This window comes from Cololabis saira, chromosome 6, assembly GCF_033807715.1.
Source record: "Cololabis saira isolate AMF1-May2022 chromosome 6, fColSai1.1, whole genome shotgun sequence".
NCBI lineage: Eukaryota > Metazoa > Chordata > Actinopteri > Beloniformes > Belonidae > Cololabis > Cololabis saira.
The window spans coordinates 8,485,829-8,507,495 of NC_084592.1; the positions used below are offsets into that span (position 1 = coordinate 8,485,829).

General features: G+C 42.5%; 3 protein-coding genes across 3 annotated transcripts; all 3 read right to left on the reverse strand.

Annotated features, from left to right (window-relative positions):
• Positions 1-3,315: 3,315 nt before the first annotated feature.
• LOC133445783 (gamma-crystallin M2-like) lies at positions 3,316-4,602 on the reverse strand. Its single transcript, XM_061723217.1, has 3 exons — positions 4,451-4,602; positions 4,060-4,302; positions 3,316-3,726 (listed from the first exon to the last, which is right to left on the reverse strand). Exons 1-3 carry the CDS (start codon positions 4,460-4,462, stop codon positions 3,451-3,453), a joined length of 531 nt encoding a protein of 176 aa, XP_061579201.1. The 5' UTR covers positions 4,463-4,602; the 3' UTR covers positions 3,316-3,450.
• A 1,521-nt stretch (positions 4,603-6,123) lies between these two features.
• Positions 6,124-9,778, reverse strand: LOC133446352 (uncharacterized protein C2orf80-like). Its single transcript, XM_061724367.1, has 8 exons — positions 9,738-9,778; positions 9,549-9,630; positions 9,268-9,350; positions 8,650-8,740; positions 8,400-8,477; positions 8,220-8,307; positions 6,692-6,798; positions 6,124-6,539 (listed from the first exon to the last, which is right to left on the reverse strand). Exons 1-8 carry the CDS (start codon positions 9,776-9,778, stop codon positions 6,471-6,473), a joined length of 639 nt encoding a protein of 212 aa, XP_061580351.1. The 3' UTR covers positions 6,124-6,470.
• Positions 9,779-12,381: 2,603 nt separating this feature from the next.
• sgo2 (shugoshin 2) lies at positions 12,382-21,423 on the reverse strand. Its single transcript, XM_061723180.1, has 9 exons — positions 21,261-21,423; positions 18,912-19,033; positions 18,636-18,811; positions 18,436-18,510; positions 16,369-16,442; positions 16,096-16,241; positions 14,188-16,011; positions 13,734-13,845; positions 12,382-13,391 (listed from the first exon to the last, which is right to left on the reverse strand). The coding sequence occupies exons 2-9, from the start codon at positions 18,994-18,996 to the stop codon at positions 13,292-13,294; spliced, it is 2,592 nt and encodes an 863-aa protein (XP_061579164.1). The 5' UTR covers positions 18,997-19,033; positions 21,261-21,423; the 3' UTR covers positions 12,382-13,291.
• Between the last annotated feature and the right edge of the window lie 244 nt (positions 21,424-21,667).

Consider the following 21,667-nt stretch of genomic DNA (forward strand, 5'->3'; position numbering starts at 1 on the left):
TGTCAAAATGTATATTTTCTCAACAATGACTAAAGGTATAACTGACACACCCCTAGACTAGTTTCACTCATATTTCTCTGGCTGTACTCAGTACATCCAGTTGAAAACATTCCTAACCCACCCTCCCCCAGGGCTCTGTCCTGGGCCTTATCCTATTTATTTTTTAGCTCCTCCCACTTGGACTGATATTCCACAAACATAAAATCCATTTCCACTGTTACGCGGACGACACCCAGCTTTACGTTTCTTCCAAACCCACTTCCATTGCTAGAATTAAGGGGATTCTGTTATTCATGCATTCATTTTCAGTAGGTTGGATTATTGCAATGGCATCTTTACAGGCCTGAACAAGAAATCAATCAGGCAGCTGCAGCTGATCCAGAACGCTGCCGCCAGAGTCCTTACGAACACCAGGAAACTGGACCAAATTACACCGGTCATGAAATCACTACACTGGCTTCTAGTGAGTCAAAGGATAGAGTTTAAAATCTTACTGCTGGTCTACAAAGCACTGAATGGTCTTGGACTAAAATACATGGTTGATCTGTTAGTTCCTATGAAGCTCCCAGACCCCTGAGGTTCATCTGGATCTGGTTTGTTGTGGTTCCAGAACCAGAACCAAGCAAGGTGAGGCAGCGTTCAGTTATTCTGCTCCTCACCGGTGGAACAAACTTCCTGTAGACCTGAGGTCTGCTGCAACTGTCAGCTCCTTTAAATCAGGATAAAAACATTACTGTTTACTGAAGCATACTCTTAAATTAAACTTACCTGCTGTACTCCACTGCCCTTAGTTTTAACAGCTTGTGCTTTTTATTATTTTACTTCTTTTCTTATCATTTTATTTGTTATTTACTGTCTAATTATGTCTTGCTGCTTTTAATGTCAATGTAAAGCACTTTGAATTACCTTGTGTTGAATTGTGCTATATAAATAAATTTGCCTTGCCTTCCACCTTCCCAAGCTCCTCCCCCTGTAACTACTCGGTTTCCCCACAGGCTAAGAGTCAGGGTGTCGTCCTCGTCACTCAGCATCTTATCATTCCACACCCACATCAACAACACCCTCCGGTCCGCCTACCTCCACCTTCAAAACATCGACCGCCTCCGCTCTTCACTCCCAACAGCGCAGCAATCCTGGTTCACTCTCTGGCCACCTCCCGTCTGGACTATTGCAATTCCCTTCTCTTTGGTCTCCTCCAAAAACTCCCTCATAAACTCTGACTGGTCCAGAACGCTGCTGCCCGGATCATCACCAGAACACCGTCCATCAGTCACATCACCACCGTTCTACACCTACTCCACTGGCTTCCCACCAAACACCATATAAACTACAAAATCCTCCTTTTGACGCTTAAGGACATCCATAACCTCGCTCCCCCATACCTCTCTGCCCTCCTGTGCATCAATATCCCCACCCGGTCTCTCAGATCTGCCTCCTCCGTCAGCCTGACTGTCCCTCCAGCATGTCTGTGGTCAAGATCCTTCAGCCGCTCTGCCCCTCGTCTCTGAAACTCCCTGCCCATTGACATCAGGAATATTGACTCTGTTTCAGTTTTTAAGTCAGATCTCAAAACTTACTTGTTTAGACAGGCATTTGAATCATAATATCTGTCTTTTATGTTCTGCTGCAAACGCTGCTGTTTTCTGTTGTTTTAATTCTCTTTTTATATTTTGATTGTTGTATGGCGACTTTGAGTGCCATGAAAGGCGCCTTCATTCTGATTACTCGGTTTGTTGTTTGACCTATTCAAGAAGCAAGAAGTATGCGTTCTCAGATGCCTTCAGATGTCTCACCTATCAAGCTCGCTGTCAATCCCACCTCCTATGTGTAAGCCTGATAAACTAAGCTAAGGTGAAGAAAAACCCAAACTAAAAATCGTTTTATTGTTTTAGTGTTTGATATTTGGTGTGGGATTGGTGAGAAATCATAGAAATGTGTCTAAACTTTTTAAGTCTTGCTTACTTCTTCTCACAACCCATTCACCTCAAGGCTATTTTTCAAACATGTTCTTTGGCAAAAACATCCATGAATTCCCTCAGTAACAACTCTATACCCCTGAGAGTCCAAACTCAACAATCCCAGGCTCCGTGGATCAGACAGACTGAGGTAGATTTTTAAAGTTCTGTAATTAATCCATTACTCTAAAAACTCCCGGCTGCAGTTTTTTCGAGCCTGATGCATCAGAATTGAAAAATGACTGCGATGCATCTATTACAGTGAGTAGAAGTGCATTAGAAGTCCATTTAATAAAATCTGGTACAAATTTGTGTTTCATGTGTGTTTCTTGTGTTTCATCTAGGGGTGTAACGGTACATGTATTTGTATTGAACCGTTCGGTATAGCGTGTTTGGTTCGGAACGGAGGCGTACCGAACGAGTTTCCACACGGACATATTAAGTAGAGGACCGCACGTTGTGAAGCAGAGCGCTGCTGCAGTTGCGCTCACACCGAGAAAGTATTAAGATTAAAGAAAAAAGCACTAACTAATGAAGAACTAAAGAGCTAAGCACATAATTGTGACAAGTCCAGTGTTTCCCCTACAATTGTTTAGGCCTGGCGGGGCCTGGCCAGGCCTAAAAAAACCAAACAATGATCATTTACGTTTATGAGCGCCTCTGCAGCGCTGTTCTGCAACGTGAGTCAACCTGCTTCGTTGCCTAGTAAAGCCTGAATTATGGTTCGGCCTTAAATCGACGTAGATCCTACGCCGTAGGGTACGCAGCGACGTGCACCGTACGGCCCCTCGCTGCGTACCCTACGGCGTAGGATCTGCGTTGGTGTAACGCGGCACCATAAATCAGCCTTAACGATGCGAGTACCGCTGCTGAGAGCGCGGGCATATTATTATACATTATGGGATGTATAGAGTTTGTAGCCAGCCAACTATGGCGCCGTCAAAAAAAGAAAAAATATCGCGGGCGACAGACAACATTATATAAAGAAATGTTTCTGCCAGGTACGTGTTTGTGTTTGCATGTGATGCTGCAGGGAAGCATGAAGAAAACACAGCCCGACGACACACCATGCGTCCGTGGGGTCCTAGCGCCGGCACACGTAGAGCCAATGTTATTTTGTGTGTGTGTAATAAACAACTAGCACGTTTATATTTTGCATTTTGTTTTCTTACTGTACCGAAAATGAACCGAACCGTGACCTCCAAACCGAGGTACGTACCGAACCGAGATTTTTGTGTACCGTTACACCCCTAGTTTCATTGGATTGAAACGCTGGACGTTTGTGCACAAAATGGCCTTTTTTACGAGCCAGTTACTTAAAGCAGATGATACCAAAACATTTATTCTCAGGCAGAGGAAATAGTATACAGTAGCTCCATTTATTAAGTGAATTATAACAATGTGTTACTGATATGTTGGGTCAATTACAGACACATTATGTTGTCAACATTAGCAGCATTCTTCACATGAGGAAGCTGAAATGTAAATAAAGGAGTTAAAACTCTGTGATTTTGCGGAAGGAGCCAGTGGTGGCGCAGGTGGCCCCCCAGTCGCTGAACTTGCGGTACTCGCCGGGCCTCATGAAGTACTGGCGACCGCGGTAGTTGGGGTGCTCGTACAGGGTCCAGTAGCCGTCCATGACGTTGCATGAGTAGATGTCACGGCTGCGGAAGTGGTCCTGCACAGACTCGCAGTCCTCGCTGAACTCCATCATCTGGCCCTGGAAGTTGGGGCGCTCGTAGATGCGCATGCGGTAGGGCCCCTCGCTGGTCTGCAGACACAAAACACCCAGTATAGAGGCTGGTGTCAGACCAATGCATCGGTTCATTTTCAATCCATGCATGATTCACACAGGACACGCATTTTCAGACAGACACTGAAGCAGAACCCTTGTTTCAGTGATTGAATGCATGACGATGGAAAGAAATCCCTCTTCTGCAGGCGAATCCATCTCGTTTGGAAACTTTACATTTACACTTTTCGATGTTACGAGTGTAAAATAATGCAGAAGACAAGAGCAAATGAACCATTTATGGTCTTAAACAACAAAGCACCAGTAGCTGCGTGTAGCTGTCTGTCATCTCCCCTGACTTGATGCACTCACATAATTGAAGGTTCTGCAGGAGCGGATGGTGTCGTTGTAGCCCATCCAGCGCTGGTAGTCTGGGTACTCCCCTCTGGTCAGGACATACTGGTAACCGGTGTAGTTGGGCTTCTCATACAGCACCCAGCAGCCACTCTCCACCTTGATGGAGTTGCAGCGGCTGAAGTGGGGGTGCATATCGGGACAGTCGGTGTCACACTCATGTGAGCGGCCCTGGAAGTTCCTGTCCTCGTAGAATGTGATCTGAGTCCAGAGGAAGAGCAAATACTCTCAATGTTTAGTTGCTTCAGCCTCAATTATGTGACTCAAAAGTAAATTACCCATAAGGCAACTTTCATACATGTGAAGATCATCAAAGACAGAAAATGTGGTATTTGAAATGCCCTCTTACCTTACTACTCATCCTGCAAACGGTGTTGGAGCCAGTCACCTACGGAAATGTTTGTGTTGCTTTGCAGGACCAGAGCCCCGCTATATAAACCTCAATCAAAGGCTTAGCAGATCCCACTTCATCTGTTTTTTCAAAGAGCAGGGATTTACCATGCTGGCATCACTGCCAAAAGTCTCGATCCTGGGCATAGAACGAAAATCCCTGAATCATCAGTGCAAAAGTCCTACCAGGCAAATTACTGCGCAACCATGCCCTCTTTATTGATATCGACATCAGAGACGTGTTTTGTTGTGGTTTTTTTGGTTTTGTTTTTTTTTTAATCCACTGATGGCAGAATGTCAGAGGTCATCACATAACAGAGCAGCCTTTGACTGTTTGAAGTTTACCAGAAACTTTGACTCTTTCACAGAAACAGCTCAGAGAGATGCTTGTTCTTTGTGTCATATCACGCTTTGTGCTCCAGCGCATGCGCCATAAGTTGAAGTGATCATTTTCTGCACGACGTTATCAATTTTTTAACATAGAGGGATTTTGGGCCCACTCTTCTTTATGACATTGCCACGGTTCACTGACGTTTGCAGTCACTGTGATACGGTCCCTCCAGAGCAAGCTGACCTCTGGACTTTGATTGAACCGGTGGCATCACCTTGATGCTTCTGTTTTTCAGTTATATATTTGCTGTCGTGTTTGAAGTCATTGTCTTGTTACATTGTCTACAAATCATTGTCTCACATTTATTGACTTGCACTTCAAAAACAAGCCAAATCATCACCCCTCCATGGCCGTGCTTGACAGCCACGTTTCCTGACCATGGCGATGTGGGTTAGGCCCAAACATCTTCACTCAACTCTCCAAAGGAATTAGCTTGTGGTTTGTTCAGAGGCAGCTTTGCAAACCTAAGCTGTGCTGCCATGTTCTTTTTCTAATTCTACAGTCATTGACTTGAACATTTAAGATACTAAAGCCTGTAAAAATTCCGAGTGGTTGCTGTTTACTCTACAAGGACTAAAGGTATAACTGACACACCCCTGGACTGGTTTCACTCATATCTCTCTAGCCGTACTCAGTTCATCCAGTTGAAATCATACACATCAATTTTATCTGAGCAGTGATCAGTCTGATCTTGAGGTGAGATCGCAATGACATCCACTTCTGGGAACACGGTCTTGAATGTTTCCCATTTGTAAGTAACTGGAAAACAATGTGCACCAAGAAGTTTTTTTAACGGTTTTATAATCCATCCAAGCTGCAGTAGTTGCTTCTCCAAGATTATAGCTGATGACTTTTCTTCTTGGGGTTGTTTTAACGCACACCTGATTGATTTAGACTGTTAAAGAGACTATGCCTCTGCTTTAATAGAGGTTTTGCACAAGCTGATATTGAATTAATGCACTTTATCTGCAGCATCTGACTGCTCTTTATCCCATTTAAGCCATAAGGCTGTAATTAAGGGGGGCGCATTAAGTTATTAGTTATTCCCAAGAAAGCCCAGAGAGGTAATCTCCCCAGGAAGTCCAGGATCTACCTTCAGGTCTCCTTCCCAATATGATGTGTCCAAAGCACACCTCCTGGAAGATACCTGGAAGGCGCCCTGACCCCCCCCCCCCCCTTACGATGAGAGAATGGGCACAGGAAGAACTTAATGAATTTCGGTACATATTAAGATTGCTTTTATTGAAGTTCATTGTAAATATCCATCACTGGCTGTGTTGGAGGATGAGTTGCTGACTGCTCTTGAACATGATTCTTCAGAGGCTGAGAAATGATGGGCTTTTATGTGGATATATATTTATTTATCTTCTTTTTATTTTGAGAAACCGCTCAGCTTTTAGGAGGAAGATTCCCAGTTCTGCTCAGGTGTTGGAACGTATTTTGCAGGGATTCCTGAGGGTTTGACAGGTTGAATTTAGTGGCGTGCAGCGATGAAAGAAGCAGAGAGAGAATAAAGTGTCCACACTGAAATCAGATGAGCTGCAGATTTCTGCTCCAAGGACAAAAACCTAGCTGCTGGATGCTGATTTCAGTCCTGCAGAGACTCTTGTGATCCCTCGTAGTGCTCAGCTGCTCCCTGCTGACAATCACTACCATCCTGAAAGAGGAAGAGCACGAGAAGATGAGCGTTTCCACCACCGGGTGGCAGCAGAGTAGCTTAGTACTTGTAAGAGGATACTCGATGGGAGAACTGGGATGACTCTTGGTTCAGATAAAGTCAAACACAAAGGACTGGAGACAGCTACTCACACTGAGAAAGGACTGAGACGAGGAGGAAGATGATGATTTCACTTGGACTCGTCGGGCTGTTATGCTTGCTTTCGCCCGCTCAGACAGCCACTTGTTCATCTTATCATCTGCAACATTTTTAACATAATGAATTAGCTACGTTTGATGACCTGAAGAGAATTTCTTGAGTTTCTCAGATTTAAATTCACACTTCTGTATCACCAGAGTACAAGGAGAGGAAATGCACTGAGCATAACTGGTTTCCTGCTTTAAGAAATTGAATTTAATCTTCATATAAGTCAAAATAATAGACTTTGAGTGAACCTGCACACAAATTACTTAAAGAAAAGTAAACTGCAGCTGGTAGTTTGCACATCTGGAGTCCAGTTAGTTGAGGTGTGGTTTGCTGACGTGAACTAAGCCTATTACAACAAGTCTCCTCTAGGAGCTTTTCAGAGACCCAGAACATGACCCCCGAGCAGTTATTACATAAACAACCGAACCCCAACCCTCTTTCAAGAGTGCCCTGATCAAGACAGGCAGCGGTTAAGAGCACAAGAGTACTATAAACGTAAACTATAAACGTAAAATATGTACATAAACACCACAAAGACTGCTTACATAAAGGTTTCAAAGGGGACTGTAATCATGATCACAGTAATCCCTCATAGCATCTACAACCAGACGTGTATGCATGTAGAATATTGAAATGATGTTTAAAATCATGCAATGTACGGAAGAGTATTATGCCATGCAAGAGAAAAAAAATTTGAGAGTGGAAGATTTTTTTCATTGTGCACTTCGAGAAAAAAGTCGTAATGTCGTGAATAAAGTCAAAATTTCGCCTTTTTTCCTCAGCATTTCAACTTGTATTTTTCTCCTGCCTGGCCCAATACTCTTCCGTAGCTCCTTCTTCGAAATAGACATAAATTACGACTTTATTCTCGTAATATTACGACTTTATTCTCGTAATTTTACGACTTTATTCTCGTAATATTACGACTTTATTCTCGTAATTTTACGACTTCATTCTCGTAATATTACGACTTTATTCTCGTAATATTACGACTTTATTCTCGTAACTTTACGACTTAATTCTCGTAATATTACGACTTTATTCTCGTAATTTTACGACTTTATTCTCGTAATTTCCATTTTTTTTTTTTGTCTTAGTGTGGCCCTAATGCTCCGTCGTAGCAATGAGGCCAGATCCTTGGCGGTAAACTGAGCCGGTGTCCAAGTCTACGGGTTCAGTGGTGGGTAAAAGCTTTGAGGTTACCGAGGAACCTCACAGTTCCATGGGGGACTGTGTCCAGTGTGTGTGAGGCCTGCATACAGTATAATTCATATCCCCACAATCCAGCTCAGATGTAAAAGTAGCAGAGACAAGTCTCTTTTTTGCTTGATTCTCAAGAAAAAGCCCAACTTCAACTTATTCTGTGAGGTCGGTATCAAAACCCTGAAAAGCAGTTAAAGATGGTAGTTTCATGGACTCTTTACAAAGAAAGCCGGTATGAAACGACACCAACACGCTCGCGCTCACACTCACTGTGCTTCTTGGAGTGGAGCACAGCGTTGCAGGATCCCAGCATGGCATACGGGTGGTGGGACAGGGTGAAGGGATACACGATGGCCCCCTGAGGTTGTGCAGGAGAGAAAAACACTGACAGATGTTTATGTAATGCAAAAATGATTTCACAAACAAGACAACAAAGGACACATTGCGTACCTGAGAGTGACGGTTGGGGTATAAAACAGCAGGTTTGCACCTGTACAGACCCAAGATGTCATCAAGCGGCAGGCTGCTCTGAAACATGCACACAGGTTCAATCATTTAAAAAACTTAAGTTTAACTCCACTGAGCATATGTTTACACCCAAACAACAGCATTAAACACTGTTCCTTCTTGTACACAACTCGGAAACAAAACCCCAATTTATTTACTTCCAGAAAAGAAAAGAAAAGAGTGATGCTCTCACCATAATAATCCCAGCGAAGGACGACAGGATCATGGCCTCCCGCTGCAGGCGGTCTGGATATGGAGCACTGCCAAGGCTGCATGTGGCTCCGCTGCAGATGAACATGGGAACAATCTTAGTGTAGGACACTTCATGCATGTCGGTAATTAAAGATCAAAAGACTGGAGGGTCATTTACTAAACCACATCCTTCTGCGTTAGCGTATTGAACGCATATACAGGACTGTCTCAGAAAATTTGAATATTGTGATAAAGACCTTTATTTTCTGTAATGCAAAAATGTCATACATTCTGGATTCATTACAAATCAACTGAAATATTGCAAGCCTTTTATTATTTTAATATTGCTGATCATGGCTTACATCTTAAGAAAACTCAAATATCCTATCTAAAAAAATTAGAATATTCTGGGAATCTTAATCTTAAACTGTAAGCCATAATCAGCAATATTAAAATAATAAAAGACTTTCAATATTTCAGTTGATTTGTAATGAATGCAGAATGTATGACATTTTAGTTTTTTTAATTGCATTACAGAAAATAAAGAACTTTATCACAATATTCTAATTTTCTGAGACAGTCCTGTAAATGTTCTCTTCCTGAGGCGTAACAAACGCACATGATGTCTGTATCCAGCACTTCCCGTCCATCCCCTTTGTTGAGCCACCACAGAGCGACGCTGATGGCCAGGTCATAGTGAGCCTGTGAGAGACACACACACACACACACACACACACACACACACACACACACACACACACACACACACACACACACACACACACACACACACACACACACACACACACACACACACACACACACACGCACACGCACACGGGCCTTCAGGTTTCAGCAGAGGTCATGTCACTGCAGCAGCTCTGCGTGTCGACTCTTTACCAGCTCGTCCAGCATGGTGGAGACTCTCCTCCCAGTTGGATCGAAGGACTGCTCCCTGATCTTCTGTCCGATGTAATCGCCGCTGTTTGGACGGTAGGAAGAACAAAAAAAAAACAACAACCCATTACTCATTTGTTGCCATTTTTTTGTGAATATACCTTGCAGCTTGTGCTTCAGTAATCCACTCACATGAGAGCCTCAACATCTCGCTTCAGCCGCCTTCCTTCCATTTCCTGGGTGTGATCTCTTCATCACGGTGCAGCAGAAGCAACAGAGAAACATCAGCATCGCTCTTTCCAGTTGCCTCAAAAATCAATTGTAATGATCCCTAAGATGTGAGCTGGACTGGACCAGTGTCACGGCTTCAGGTTGGTCTTTGCTTTTTCACACTTTCAGTCAGTGATTTTACCTTCTGATCAAAGACATCTGTTTCAGGCTCCAGCTGAATAATGTGACAGTGAACAGGAGGAAGTAGGTACAGAAATAATAGATGCAGGGTTGTTTTATTTCTGGGATTTCCCTTAAAAAACACATACATTTGTATCTCAACTAACGAACTTTAAAACAAACACAACCATGTCACTTTGTGGCTACCTGAGTGAAAATGTCTAAATCAATGAACTCATCTGACTTGCAGAGAACTTTAACATCGTAGACCCGGACGAGACTAGAATGATCCTGCTTCCTATCATATTGTGTGATGGACAAGAGACTGAGTACACAATGCTGGTGAAACTGGCATGGTGTGGGAACAATCATCTTATCTTGAATGTGAACAATACAAAGGAGAGGATTGTGGATTTTTGGACAGCCAGGATGAAGTCGAATACTTTTTCCATCAGAAATCAGAAAAAGGTTTATTGCCAAGTTTGTTAAACACACACAAGGAATTTGTTGTGGTGATTGGTGCAATACAATACAAGAGCAAATATATAATAATGAAAAGAGAGAAAATGTGCAACATGAGGTTTTTAAAGTGCCAGATATGAGGGATATGAGATATGATATGAGATATTTTTCCATCAAGGGAGAAGTGGAGGAGGTGGAGGAGTATGGGCAAGGCAAGGCAAGTTTATTTGTATAGCACATTTCAACACAAGGTAATTCAAAGTGCTTTACATCAACATTAAAAGCAGCAAGACACAATTAAACAGTAAATAACAAATAAAATGATATGAAAAGAGGTAAAATAATAAAAAGCAAAAGTTGTTAAAAAGTAAGGGCAGTAGAGTACAGCAGGTAAGTATTTAATTTAGGAGTACGCTTCAGTAAACAGTAATGTTTTTAGCCCTGATTTAAAGGAGCTGACAGTTGCAGCAGACCTCAGGTCTACAGGAAGTTTGTTCCACCGGTGAGGAGCAGAATAACTGAACGCTGCCTCACCTTGCTTGGTTCTGGTTCTTGGAACCACAACAAACCAGATCCAGATGAACCTCAGGGGTCGGAGCTTCATAGGAACTAACAGATCCAGCATGTATTTTGGTCCAAGACCATTCAGGTCTTTGTAGACCAGCAGTAAGATTTTAAACTCTATCCTTTGACTAACTGGAAGCCAATGTAGTGATTTCATGACCGGTGTAAGATGGTCCAGTTTCCTGGTGTTTGTGAGGACTCTGTAAAGTATAAATACCTCGGTGTTCACCTGGACAACACTGAGCATGTTTAGAACACAGAGCTTTACTTATAAAGGAAGGCTAGGTCCTTCAGCGTTTGCAGGACGATGTTAAATATCTTCTATAAGTCTGTTGTGGAGAGTTCAGTCACATCTGCAGCCATGTGTTGGGGAGCAGCATCAGAACCAGAGACTTAGAGAAACTCGACAAACTGATAAAGAAGGATGGCTGGAGCCTCTGGAGCTGCAAAGGAGGATACCTCATTAAATGAAGGTCATGGCCAACTTTGAGCATCCTCTTCACAACACAGTGATTCTTCCGTCAGAGGTTTCTTCAGATCCGCTGCAGCACGGACCGCTACAGGAGACCCTTCCTGCCCACAGCTATAAACATCTAAATTGAGTCTGTGAAGAGAGTTAAATTACTACAGCAACCACTGGGTTTCCCTTTGGGAATTAATAAAATAATTTGAATCTGAATATCTTGTCTTTGTCGCCAACAAAACTTCACATCACAGTACATTCACCTTGAAGTGGGTAGCAGAAAACTCCTCACCCTAAACCAACCAGCTGCAGTACAATATATCAACATTTTATTAACACCAAAGAATATTGTCAGCTTTTAAAAAAAAACATTTTAAATAGTTTTGTATTAAAATACTAAATCTCCGAACCCTAAAACATTGTGATGGAGTAGGTTTGATTAGATTCAGGGCAGGTTTTGAATTGCACAGGTAGCGGACAGTAGTGAAAGGTTTTTGCAGCAGAGTACATCACATCATCAGCAGGGGGTGGTGGTGTGGGGTTGCCTATTGTATCCCAGCTGCCACCAGCCAGAGTTGGGGTCCACCCTGCACAAGTCACCAGTCCATCACGGAGACAAACAGCCACGCACACTCACTACGATGAATAATTTGAAATCACTAACCAGACATGCTTATGTGCTTTATGATGATGCAGCAGAATTAGAAAACCCACGTGGAGAAAATCCAGACGGAAACTACCCAGCTTTAATCCTGCAAGGTGTCGTTGATATCCATCGCACCATCAGAAAGACCTTTCATTTGGAAAATGTTAACAAGTGGTCTCAGGGTCGATCTCTGAGGAACTCCACCGAATTTCACACAGAAGAGCCCGGTGCTTTCATTCCTTCGGGCAATATTTCAGAAGACTAGAAAGTATGTAAGAAACTAGACTGGAACTGTTGCCAGGTGAGATGGTAAAAAAGTACAGAATCAATACTTTTGTTGTTAAATGTTTTGTCTTTTAATTTGAATTATAAAACAATAATCTACAACACAAAGTTTCTTAAAAACAAAGAACTGTGAACAGTGTGTTTCTGAAACAAATGGACAGAATTGTCTTTAAAGGTGGGGATGCGAGCTCAGTAAAACAGGAGATGTTTGCTTGCATTAGCCAAGATAAGGTTGTTTTGTTTTTTATACAGCCAAGGATGCAGCCGTGAGGACGGATACACAACAACACAAGTAAAACAAAGCATTTGTACTCACCGCCCACCGCTGCCTGGGGATGAACTGGAGCTCAGTGCAACACTCTTACAATGCTCACAAATAACCCTAAAACATTCTCGGCTGGAGTTGTGCAACTATGAGTCTTTAACCTGTGCAGGAGAGCAAGAAGTGGAGCACGTGTATCGGATGTGCAGCCACGAGTGAATAATTCACAAGCCGCCAGTCTCGACCAGAGCAGCGGTGGATTCATCAGATACTGGCCGCAACAGGGTCAACCAGGAGCAGTAGTTCAAAAACAGATACAGGTCATGTAAAAACAAACAAGTGTTTAAGGAACATGTTTACATCAGATCTTTACTTCTGATGCATTGAAGGAAAAGCAGATATTTGCTAGTATTAGTGGGGTTGATGGTAAGTGTTTTGCATTCAGGTGCAGCTGAGAATAACTTCTGTTTGACCAAAAAAATATTGTTTATGAGCGACATGGATTAATTAAGAATTGCATTTTTCGATAAGTTACCACAAGTCCTTCAAATGTGTACTTAAGAGAAGTTCTTCCAGACACAGTCATTTCCACCCTTGTTAATAAACTAAAAACTGTAAAAAGCAAGTTTATTGGTCTTAAAAACTAGAACAAAAAGTTAAAAAGAGTAGAATAATCAGTTCATCTTCTTCCTCTGCTTCTTCTTCCTCTCATTCTTAAAAACCGGAGACCTCAAAAAAGTGGTTTCGGTGAACTGATCGCCGCGCCTTATTTTGCTGTTGAAAAATAAACACAAGTACCACGTCGTAAATGATCAAACACAGAAATTAACGGGAAAAAATATGGAATATCAATCAACGTTTGCAAACTACATCCGCACTGATCTGGCCGGTGATCAATGAGCTCTGCTTTTCATTTCTAAGTGATTTCTTACATTACACTCCAATGTTTTCGTGGATTCTGTTGTTTTTGCAAATAAATGAAGGCGTCAACTCTACGTGACAGCCCACTCTCTATCGTTACAGCATATTGAGCATCAGCAGGGGCCTTCATCTTTAGAGTCAGACTTCTCGCCAGTCTGACCTTTTAACTGCGGCTTCCTGATGCGACATAATCACCTGTTCAGGGGCGGCTCTTTATAATTCACCACGCACTTCCTCCTCCTGGTTTTCCCCCCGTCTTCGTTCCCTGGGCTTTCCATGTTGTTGGTCACTGTTGTTAAAATTCGTCCTGTTGCAGCACAGAGTAAACCGCTGTCAATCATCTTGGAAAAAACTACATCCGTTTAGTTTTTCCTGTACATTCACCAATCACTCAGTGTTGCTTCTTATTCTTTGACCTGCCTGCCTTTTCTGTTTTGAAAAGTTGAAATTTAATGTATGCTCTATTATCCGCTGCGTAGAGTATTATAATCAACCAGTGAAAGATGGCAGAGGCTGTCCATCTCTACAACCATCTATACAAAAACATGTTTGCACAGAAACAGCTCAGGTGGATGAGTAAACGTGACTCTAAAATATGAGGATGTGCTAATGAAAAGCACAGCAGGCTGGAAAATAACCATGACCATACCTGGAGCGGGCTCGTGTGTGACAGCGGGAGACGCCTCAGTCACCGACACCCAGTCACATGTCCCCCTGCTGGGGGTGCTGGGTAAAGAAGCCGGCTCTGTGTATGCAGTGCTGATGTCGCCGGGCAGCTCATCCGTCAGCAGATCGTCCACATTCTGGTTCAACACATCATCGCTGAGGTCCAGAGCTGCCGACATAGCCCCACACAAACTTTCCCATTTGTCCTTCTGTTTAGTTTTCCGTCTGTAGGCGACGAATGTCTCCCTGGCGTTTGTGGCCTCCTGCGGAGTTGATGCCTTTCTATGGAGCTTTGAATTAGTCCTGGACCTTGTCCGTTTTGACTCATCTGGACGTTCAGAGATGTCAGGCCCGTCCTTTCTGGACAGCGTTTGTAAATCCTCGGTAAGTTCTTTACCGACTTCAGGATGCTCGATGCTGCAGAGAGGAAGGTCATCCCTGCGGTCAGGGTCACACAAAGACTCTAGGTTGCTGTGGTTTTTCTTCTTCTTTTTATGCTTCTTATTTAAAAGCTCAGCACTATCATCTGGTAGCATGGATGTGTTCTTGCTGGACTGATCCGTTTCTTTTCTGGCCTTTTTACGTTTTGGAACTGAACTCGTGGAAGGCGGGACTTCATCCTGACCGTGATTAAGCCAGCCTTCCTCACAGCTCCTGGACTCGCGAGTCTCCACTCGTGGTTGTTTCCAGGAACTGTGGGTCTCCGTGTGTGGGCTTGATTCTGACGGAGTGAGAGGTGTGTTGAGGACTTCGTCCACGACTTCCTGGAGGTCTTCTTTCTCACCGCTGGATCTTGCAGGTGGAATCAGGTCCTCACCCGGGTTCATTGAAGTGCTGTTCGTGTCAACAGAGATGATAAATGTCTTTCTGCATCTTGGTTTGTGATGCGTCTTCCTCTTGCCAACAGCAGATGGCTGCTGCAGGTGTCCTGACTGTCCTCCAGAGAACATTAACTCTTCAGGTAGTTCCTGGTTATTGCTCTGTTGTTCCTCTTCATTGTGGACTTGCTCTTCTCTGTCTAGGCTTTGGATGGTTTCTGAAGATTTTTGGATAATACCAGACACCCTACTGCATTTTTTTCTGGAGCGTCTGCAGGTGACTTTTGAACTGGCTACGTGTGCTTCTTCTTCCTTTGACGCACTTCTGCTGGCATTTGACAACATAACTTTAGGATCCGTTAAATAATCGTCCAGGTCTGCTGAAGCTTGGGCACAGGACTTTAATTTTTTCTTTGAAGTTTTTGTTTGTGGATTGGTGCCCAGCTTGGGGATACGAGACATGGTCATATTTTTGGAGTTGATTAGGGGTTCCTGAAGCTCCGGAAACTCATGTGTTTGTACCAAAGTCCCAGGGGGTTCCTCACTCGGCTTCGAACCAACCAAGTTCTGCAGCTCCTCACTTGAAGCACCAGCTTTCTCCTGATATGCTGCATCTTTCGGCTTGGGGGAGTGTTTTTTTTTCTTCTTGGCTTTGGTTTCCACAGTGACGATCTCACCACTGTTACTCAGCGTCATCTCCATAGTTGTATCGAGAAGCAGGGTTTTCTCTTGTCTGTTGACATGAGGTTCAGTCCTCAGGGTGGCATCAATGGGGGCGCTGGTATCGCTAGAAAGGGGCGGTGTGGACTTTTTACATGACTGAATGCTCGGAGGACAGAGCACGGAGTTGACGTCAAAGTCAGAATGTGAGTATATCACTGAAAGTCGCTCCACTTCGTCCCTCAGGCTGCTCCTGGACGGACAGGGCGTTGCCTGCAGAGTCATGTGTGAATGCTGGCTTGAAAGCCTTTTCTCAGCATCTGCGTTATCTGTGAAAGAGAAATACAGCAGCGTCTTAAAGCTGATAATCGTCACACCCTTTGCAATGAAGTCTGCAGATTTAACGCTCCTACCTTTACAGATATCCGTGGTTTGACTGAATCTGTTTAGGACACCGACTTCATCCTCATTGTTGTTTTCAACTGGCAACTTTACTGAGGGGGTCTTGCTGGGACTCGAGACATTACTTGGACAGTCTGGCTGGAGCAGTACCTGATCACTAAAATGGATACGAGTGAAAAATAACAGAAATAAAGAGCAGATGTCCTTCACTGCTGTTGGGAGGGGGGAATATAATCAAAAAGTAGCTTAAAGTGCAGGCCAGTGCGAATGCGATTAATTCTGACCTTTTTGAAACCACATTTTCCTTGATGTTGTCGTCAAACAAATTATTGCATTCTTCTGTCAGCCCTGGAGAATCCTGATGCAAACAGATAACAGAAATGTTTTATATGGCCCAAAATTTTTATTCTTAAACAACTCAATTTTAATTTCCGAGTTTGGTAAAAATAAGTTTTACTTTTTGAAACTCAAAATAACAGAAATACAGAAACACAGAGCTGGCCAGCAGACTCCAGTCTCCAGGATACTTTGCAGTGGAAGTACAAGCAGCTGTAGCCACAATAAAAATAAATGTTACATAGGTTACTTTTGATATCAAAACTACTACAGAGATTGAAGACAGAGACTAACAAGGTGCAGTTTCAGTTAATCCGAACTGAATTTATTCATTCATGTTCCTGTACTCAACTTGTCCAGGTGTGTAGATGTGTAACAGTTCCGTCTAATCAGAACCATGACCCGACAGACATTAAGGGTGCTTTCACACCTGTACCGTTTGTTTTTTTCCGATTCAGGGGCTGAACCGATACAGTTGTTCCGTTTCTCGTTCGTGGAGTTTGTGTTCACAAGGCAAACGTCTGTACCGTTTCAAAGCTGATAACAAATTCCATGCGCGAACCAGCTGCTCTCTGATTGGTCAAATGAACGCGGAAGGAGTTTCCTCTTCCACACCCCGGCATAAACAACACGCCCCTTTCAGCGCAGCACAGACCGCAGCTGCCGGCTTTAGGCTGATTTATGGTTCTGCGTTACACCAACGCAGAGCCTACGGCATAGAGTACGGCGTAGGCTCTGCGTTGATTTAACGCGGAACCATAAATCAGGCTTTACCCATTCATTTATGTGCGCTCGGCGCAGAGCGGAGCCCGGCAGCGGACGAGAGGCCGCCTGCTGCAGCCGGGTTTGCGCTGCGCAAACCCTGCCCGAATTGAACATTGTTTAATTTCAAACAATGTTTAATTTGTGCCGTGCTGGGAAGACATCTCGCACGTCCAATAGGAGAGGAGTTGGTGGAGCTGGACCGACTCCTCTCCTTGCGCCGCGGTCGCACACACACAATGAATGGAGTTGTCTCGGTTGCTGTGTGGATTACGTTCTCACTCCAAATAAAAAAAATGAACCGTTTCAGGTATCGATTGGAATCGGGCCGAGACCACCTCTCCTAGGTGATCTCGGAACGCTTGTTTTGTACCGTTTCAGGGCGCGATTGCTGTGTTCACATATACCAAAACGTTCCGATCTTTAGGGGGAAGCGTTCCCTGTATCGGAACAACTGCTTGAAACGGTACAGGTGTGAAAGCACCCTAAAACTACTGGCCGCAAGTTGGAAACATGAGCAGTAACATGTCCAAAAGCTGCTACACAGCATTTTGTTCATCAAATGATTCTTCTGCCTAGGGCTGGGCGATATATCGAGTATATTCGATGTATCTCGGCTTCTACTCTGTGCGATGTACAAAATGACTCCATCGTGAATATTCGAGTATACATTGTCACGCATTTGCTTTTAGCCGCGCGCATTAAATTACAGGCTTTTCTCACTCTCTCGTCTCTGCTTCACTTAAATTTTTATATTTGTGCCGCTCACTGCTTAGTAACTGTTTAATAAATACAGTTTTGGTCAATTCTACTTAGTTGTGATTTCCCCCTTTTTGCATGAAAGTTTAAAATTAGCATATATTAATGCAGTATGAACAAGAATGTTTTAATGTAAAATATCGAGATATATATCGTGTATCGTGGCATGGCCTAAAAATATCGAGATATTAATAAAAGGCCATATCGCCCAGCCCTAGTTCTGCCATGTTTAACATCATCCAGCAGGCAGAGAAAAACTCAACACATAATTAATTCATTCATATATATATATATATATATATATATATATATATATATATATATATATATATATATATATATACACACACATACATACATGAATATATAATCATTCATTTATATATTTAATTACTAATATCCTAATCTTGGCATGTACCCCTTAATATTGTGTAATGATTCACTCATTTAAAACAAAAAAAAACATGCGACAGCATATGGAGTGGCATTCTTACACTGTCTGAGACGAGGTCTACCGCCATGTCCAGGTGCTCCAGGGTTCTGCTGTGCAAGTCTTTAAAGATGAGCAGCTGTAGGAATAAAGCAAGTCCACCAACAGTCAATACCTCCACCAGACTGCACCAGAACCAGCAATAGTATGATCAGAAAGGTTCTGTTTGACGCTGTAACTCTGACAATCACACAGGATGCTCACCAGCTTCCTCTGTTTGTATTTTTTGGTGGCCAGTTCGAAGCAGAGAGACTGCATCTGCTTCTGCAGATCCACCACCTGCATCTCCAGCTGCCTGCTCCTCTGCTTCTGGGCCTGCAAGGCAACAGCCAAGTCTTTGTTGTTGGTCTTCAGTGAGACCTTGAAGAAGGATGAGGTGTCTGGGATACAAGTGAGACACTGTTAGATTTTGACTGAAGTTAACTGAACATCTTATCTTCCTTCATCAAATGTTTGAAAGCCACAAAAGGAACGACTTACTGAGAATTTTATTTTTGATCTTTGATACTGCAGCTGCAGTCTGTTTTGAGGTTTTTGATGGTGCCATTGCCTTGCCGGAGAACATTGTCAGATTAAAACCAAGCCCCTAATATCAAAAGAACCTGAAATAACACAAAAGTGTTAGCTTTTGTTTATTTGACAGAGCACACACATCAACATTTAACAAGGTTGTTTTTGAAGTATCAGCACTGGTACAAATCTGCATCTTTGCTGAAGTTTTGTGCACACTGATTTTACCACCACTGATATTCGCTTTCAAAAACATTAACAGGCCCTAATGTGTATAAAAAAGCCCAACAACAACAACCAAGCATTTGCAAATAATTAAATCTCTATATTTCCTTCAATTAAAAATTACTTAATTAATCAATGAAGGGATTTTTTTTTAAAGCAACTATTAATCACTGAAAAGAAATCAATTAAACGTGCCTCACAAATAGTCAGTGGTAACAACACCGGCTGCAAAAGTTATGTAATACTAGAGGACTGTCAAGTACAGCAACAATTTAAGAATATGTTTTCAATATAAATGTATGAAAATATTTTGTATCTCATCCTAAAGCCAATGATTTGGGAAACACCTGAGCATATGGACCAAGAGTGCAACACTACATTGAGGTGGAGCTATGTGGTGAAATCATCATGTGGACTTCTCAAATATCTAAGAGGTTTCCTGCCCTCTCCACAGTTGTGACCACTGAAGTGACATTGTCCGAAAGTTATAAAGGCTCCATTAATGTTAAACATTTAAAAAGAAACCTTCAAGGTCCAGCTGTTTAACTGACCTGCCACCATATGAAAACATCTGGAGCTTTGTGCAACCAAAAACGTCTCAGATAGATAGATAGATAGATAGATAGATAGATAGATAGATAGATAGATAGATAGATAGATAGATAGATAGATAGATAGATAGATAGATAGATAGATAGATAGATATTAACTCTGCTGGAAACTATAGAACCAGAAAAAAGTGAGTGAGAAGCTGCTGAGAGAGAGAGAGAGAGAGAGAGAGAGAGAGAGAGAGAGAGAGAGAGAGAGAGAGAGAGAGAGAGAGAGAGAGAGAGAGAGAGAGAGGTTCCAGTCTGTGTGTGTTTGACAGTCAAAAAAAAGCTGCTGCTTTTCTTCTTGTAAACGGCCTGGTTTAGACCCTTTTAGACATTTTTGAAACCAAATACCTATTAGTGCATTTATTTATTAAAATGTGAAAATGTATTTATTTATTTTCTACATTATTTAGAAAATATAAATATTTGCAACCTATGCAGACATTGTTTCAGATAATCATACATTAATCATAATCGAGGTAAAAAGTTCAATTAATCTTGATTTAGACTTTTTCCATAATTGCTCAACCCACTGATGCATTTTAGAGATGAAAATAAGGGAGAAGAAGGTGAAAGAGACAACCAATTAAAGCAATGTATTACTCTTGTGGTGAAGGACAAAAATAGATAAGAAATCAAACCGAGGTTTACCCCCTTCTCCCCAAGTTTCATTCGCATTTTATTTATGTGGTCTTAAAGCAGCCCAAAGGAGCTTTCATTTTTTGTTGAGTTTGGCTGTGCTTGTGGACAAAAGCAGTAGTGTTTAACCTGAAGGAAGGTTCCATTTGTATTTATTTTAGTTTTTTCAGTTATATTTATTTTTTTTATTTAGACAGACAATGTTGAGTGGTCTTAAGACAAATGTTTATTTTTTGCATTCTGGATAGTTAAGAGATTATTAATAAGTACACTTAATACATTTATTGTGTATGTTAATATAATTTAAATTATGTTCAAATATTGCAATTTAAATTGCTAATAAAATCCTGGAATATTCACAACACCGGTTCGACTCCCAGGCCCAGCAGGTCTTTCTGTGTGGAGTTTGCATGTTCTCCCCGTGCTTGCGTGGGTTCCCTCCTTCCATCCTCCGGGTACTCCGGTTTCCTCCCACAGTCCAAAAACATGGATGCTAGGTTAATTGATCATTTCTAAATTGCCCGTAGGTGTGAGTGTGTCTGGTTGTTTGTGGGGACTGCGGGTGGAAACTAGCATTTCTGCTAAACCCGGTGTATTTACACTGCTTAATGTAGTGTTCATGAATATGCATTGTCCCGTCTAAATAAACTTTGAAACCCCCGTTCACCCAGTCTGTTGGGTCTTATTAATGTCCCGTCCCCAGCAAAAAGTGTACATGCAGGTTCTGCTGTTATGTCGTCCCTACCAATGTTGAGGCCAAACCTGTTCACCACTTATAAAGCTCCACAAACTTCAACGCCCCTACATCTGATGAGCAGTTTAACTAATTCGTTATTTCTATTGTAATATAGCTCAAACTTACCTTTTCAAACATCTACCAGCGTGAGCGTTTGTCTTCTGCGGACAAATCTCCGTAATAAGGACCATGAAGTGACGTGAAAACGGTATAAATAAAACTTTATCGGTCGTATTTTCTCCACATTTCAAACAAAAACAACAAACCGCCGACCCTCCGCGCAAGCGCAGTGAGGCGCTTCCGGAGGAACATCCTCCAATCGGAAACTAATTCAAAATAAATGTTATTATTTTAACATTCACTTTGTTGGAAAATTGGTGTCTCCAGAACATTTCCCCAGGGTGATTTTACTTTCTTATTTAAGTGCTGCAAGCAGTACTGGAGTTGAGGGGGGATGAGGGGGGATGAGGGGTGATGGCATCCCCCCCTGAAATAAAAACGGTCCAAATCATCCCCCCTGTAAAACTGCCATC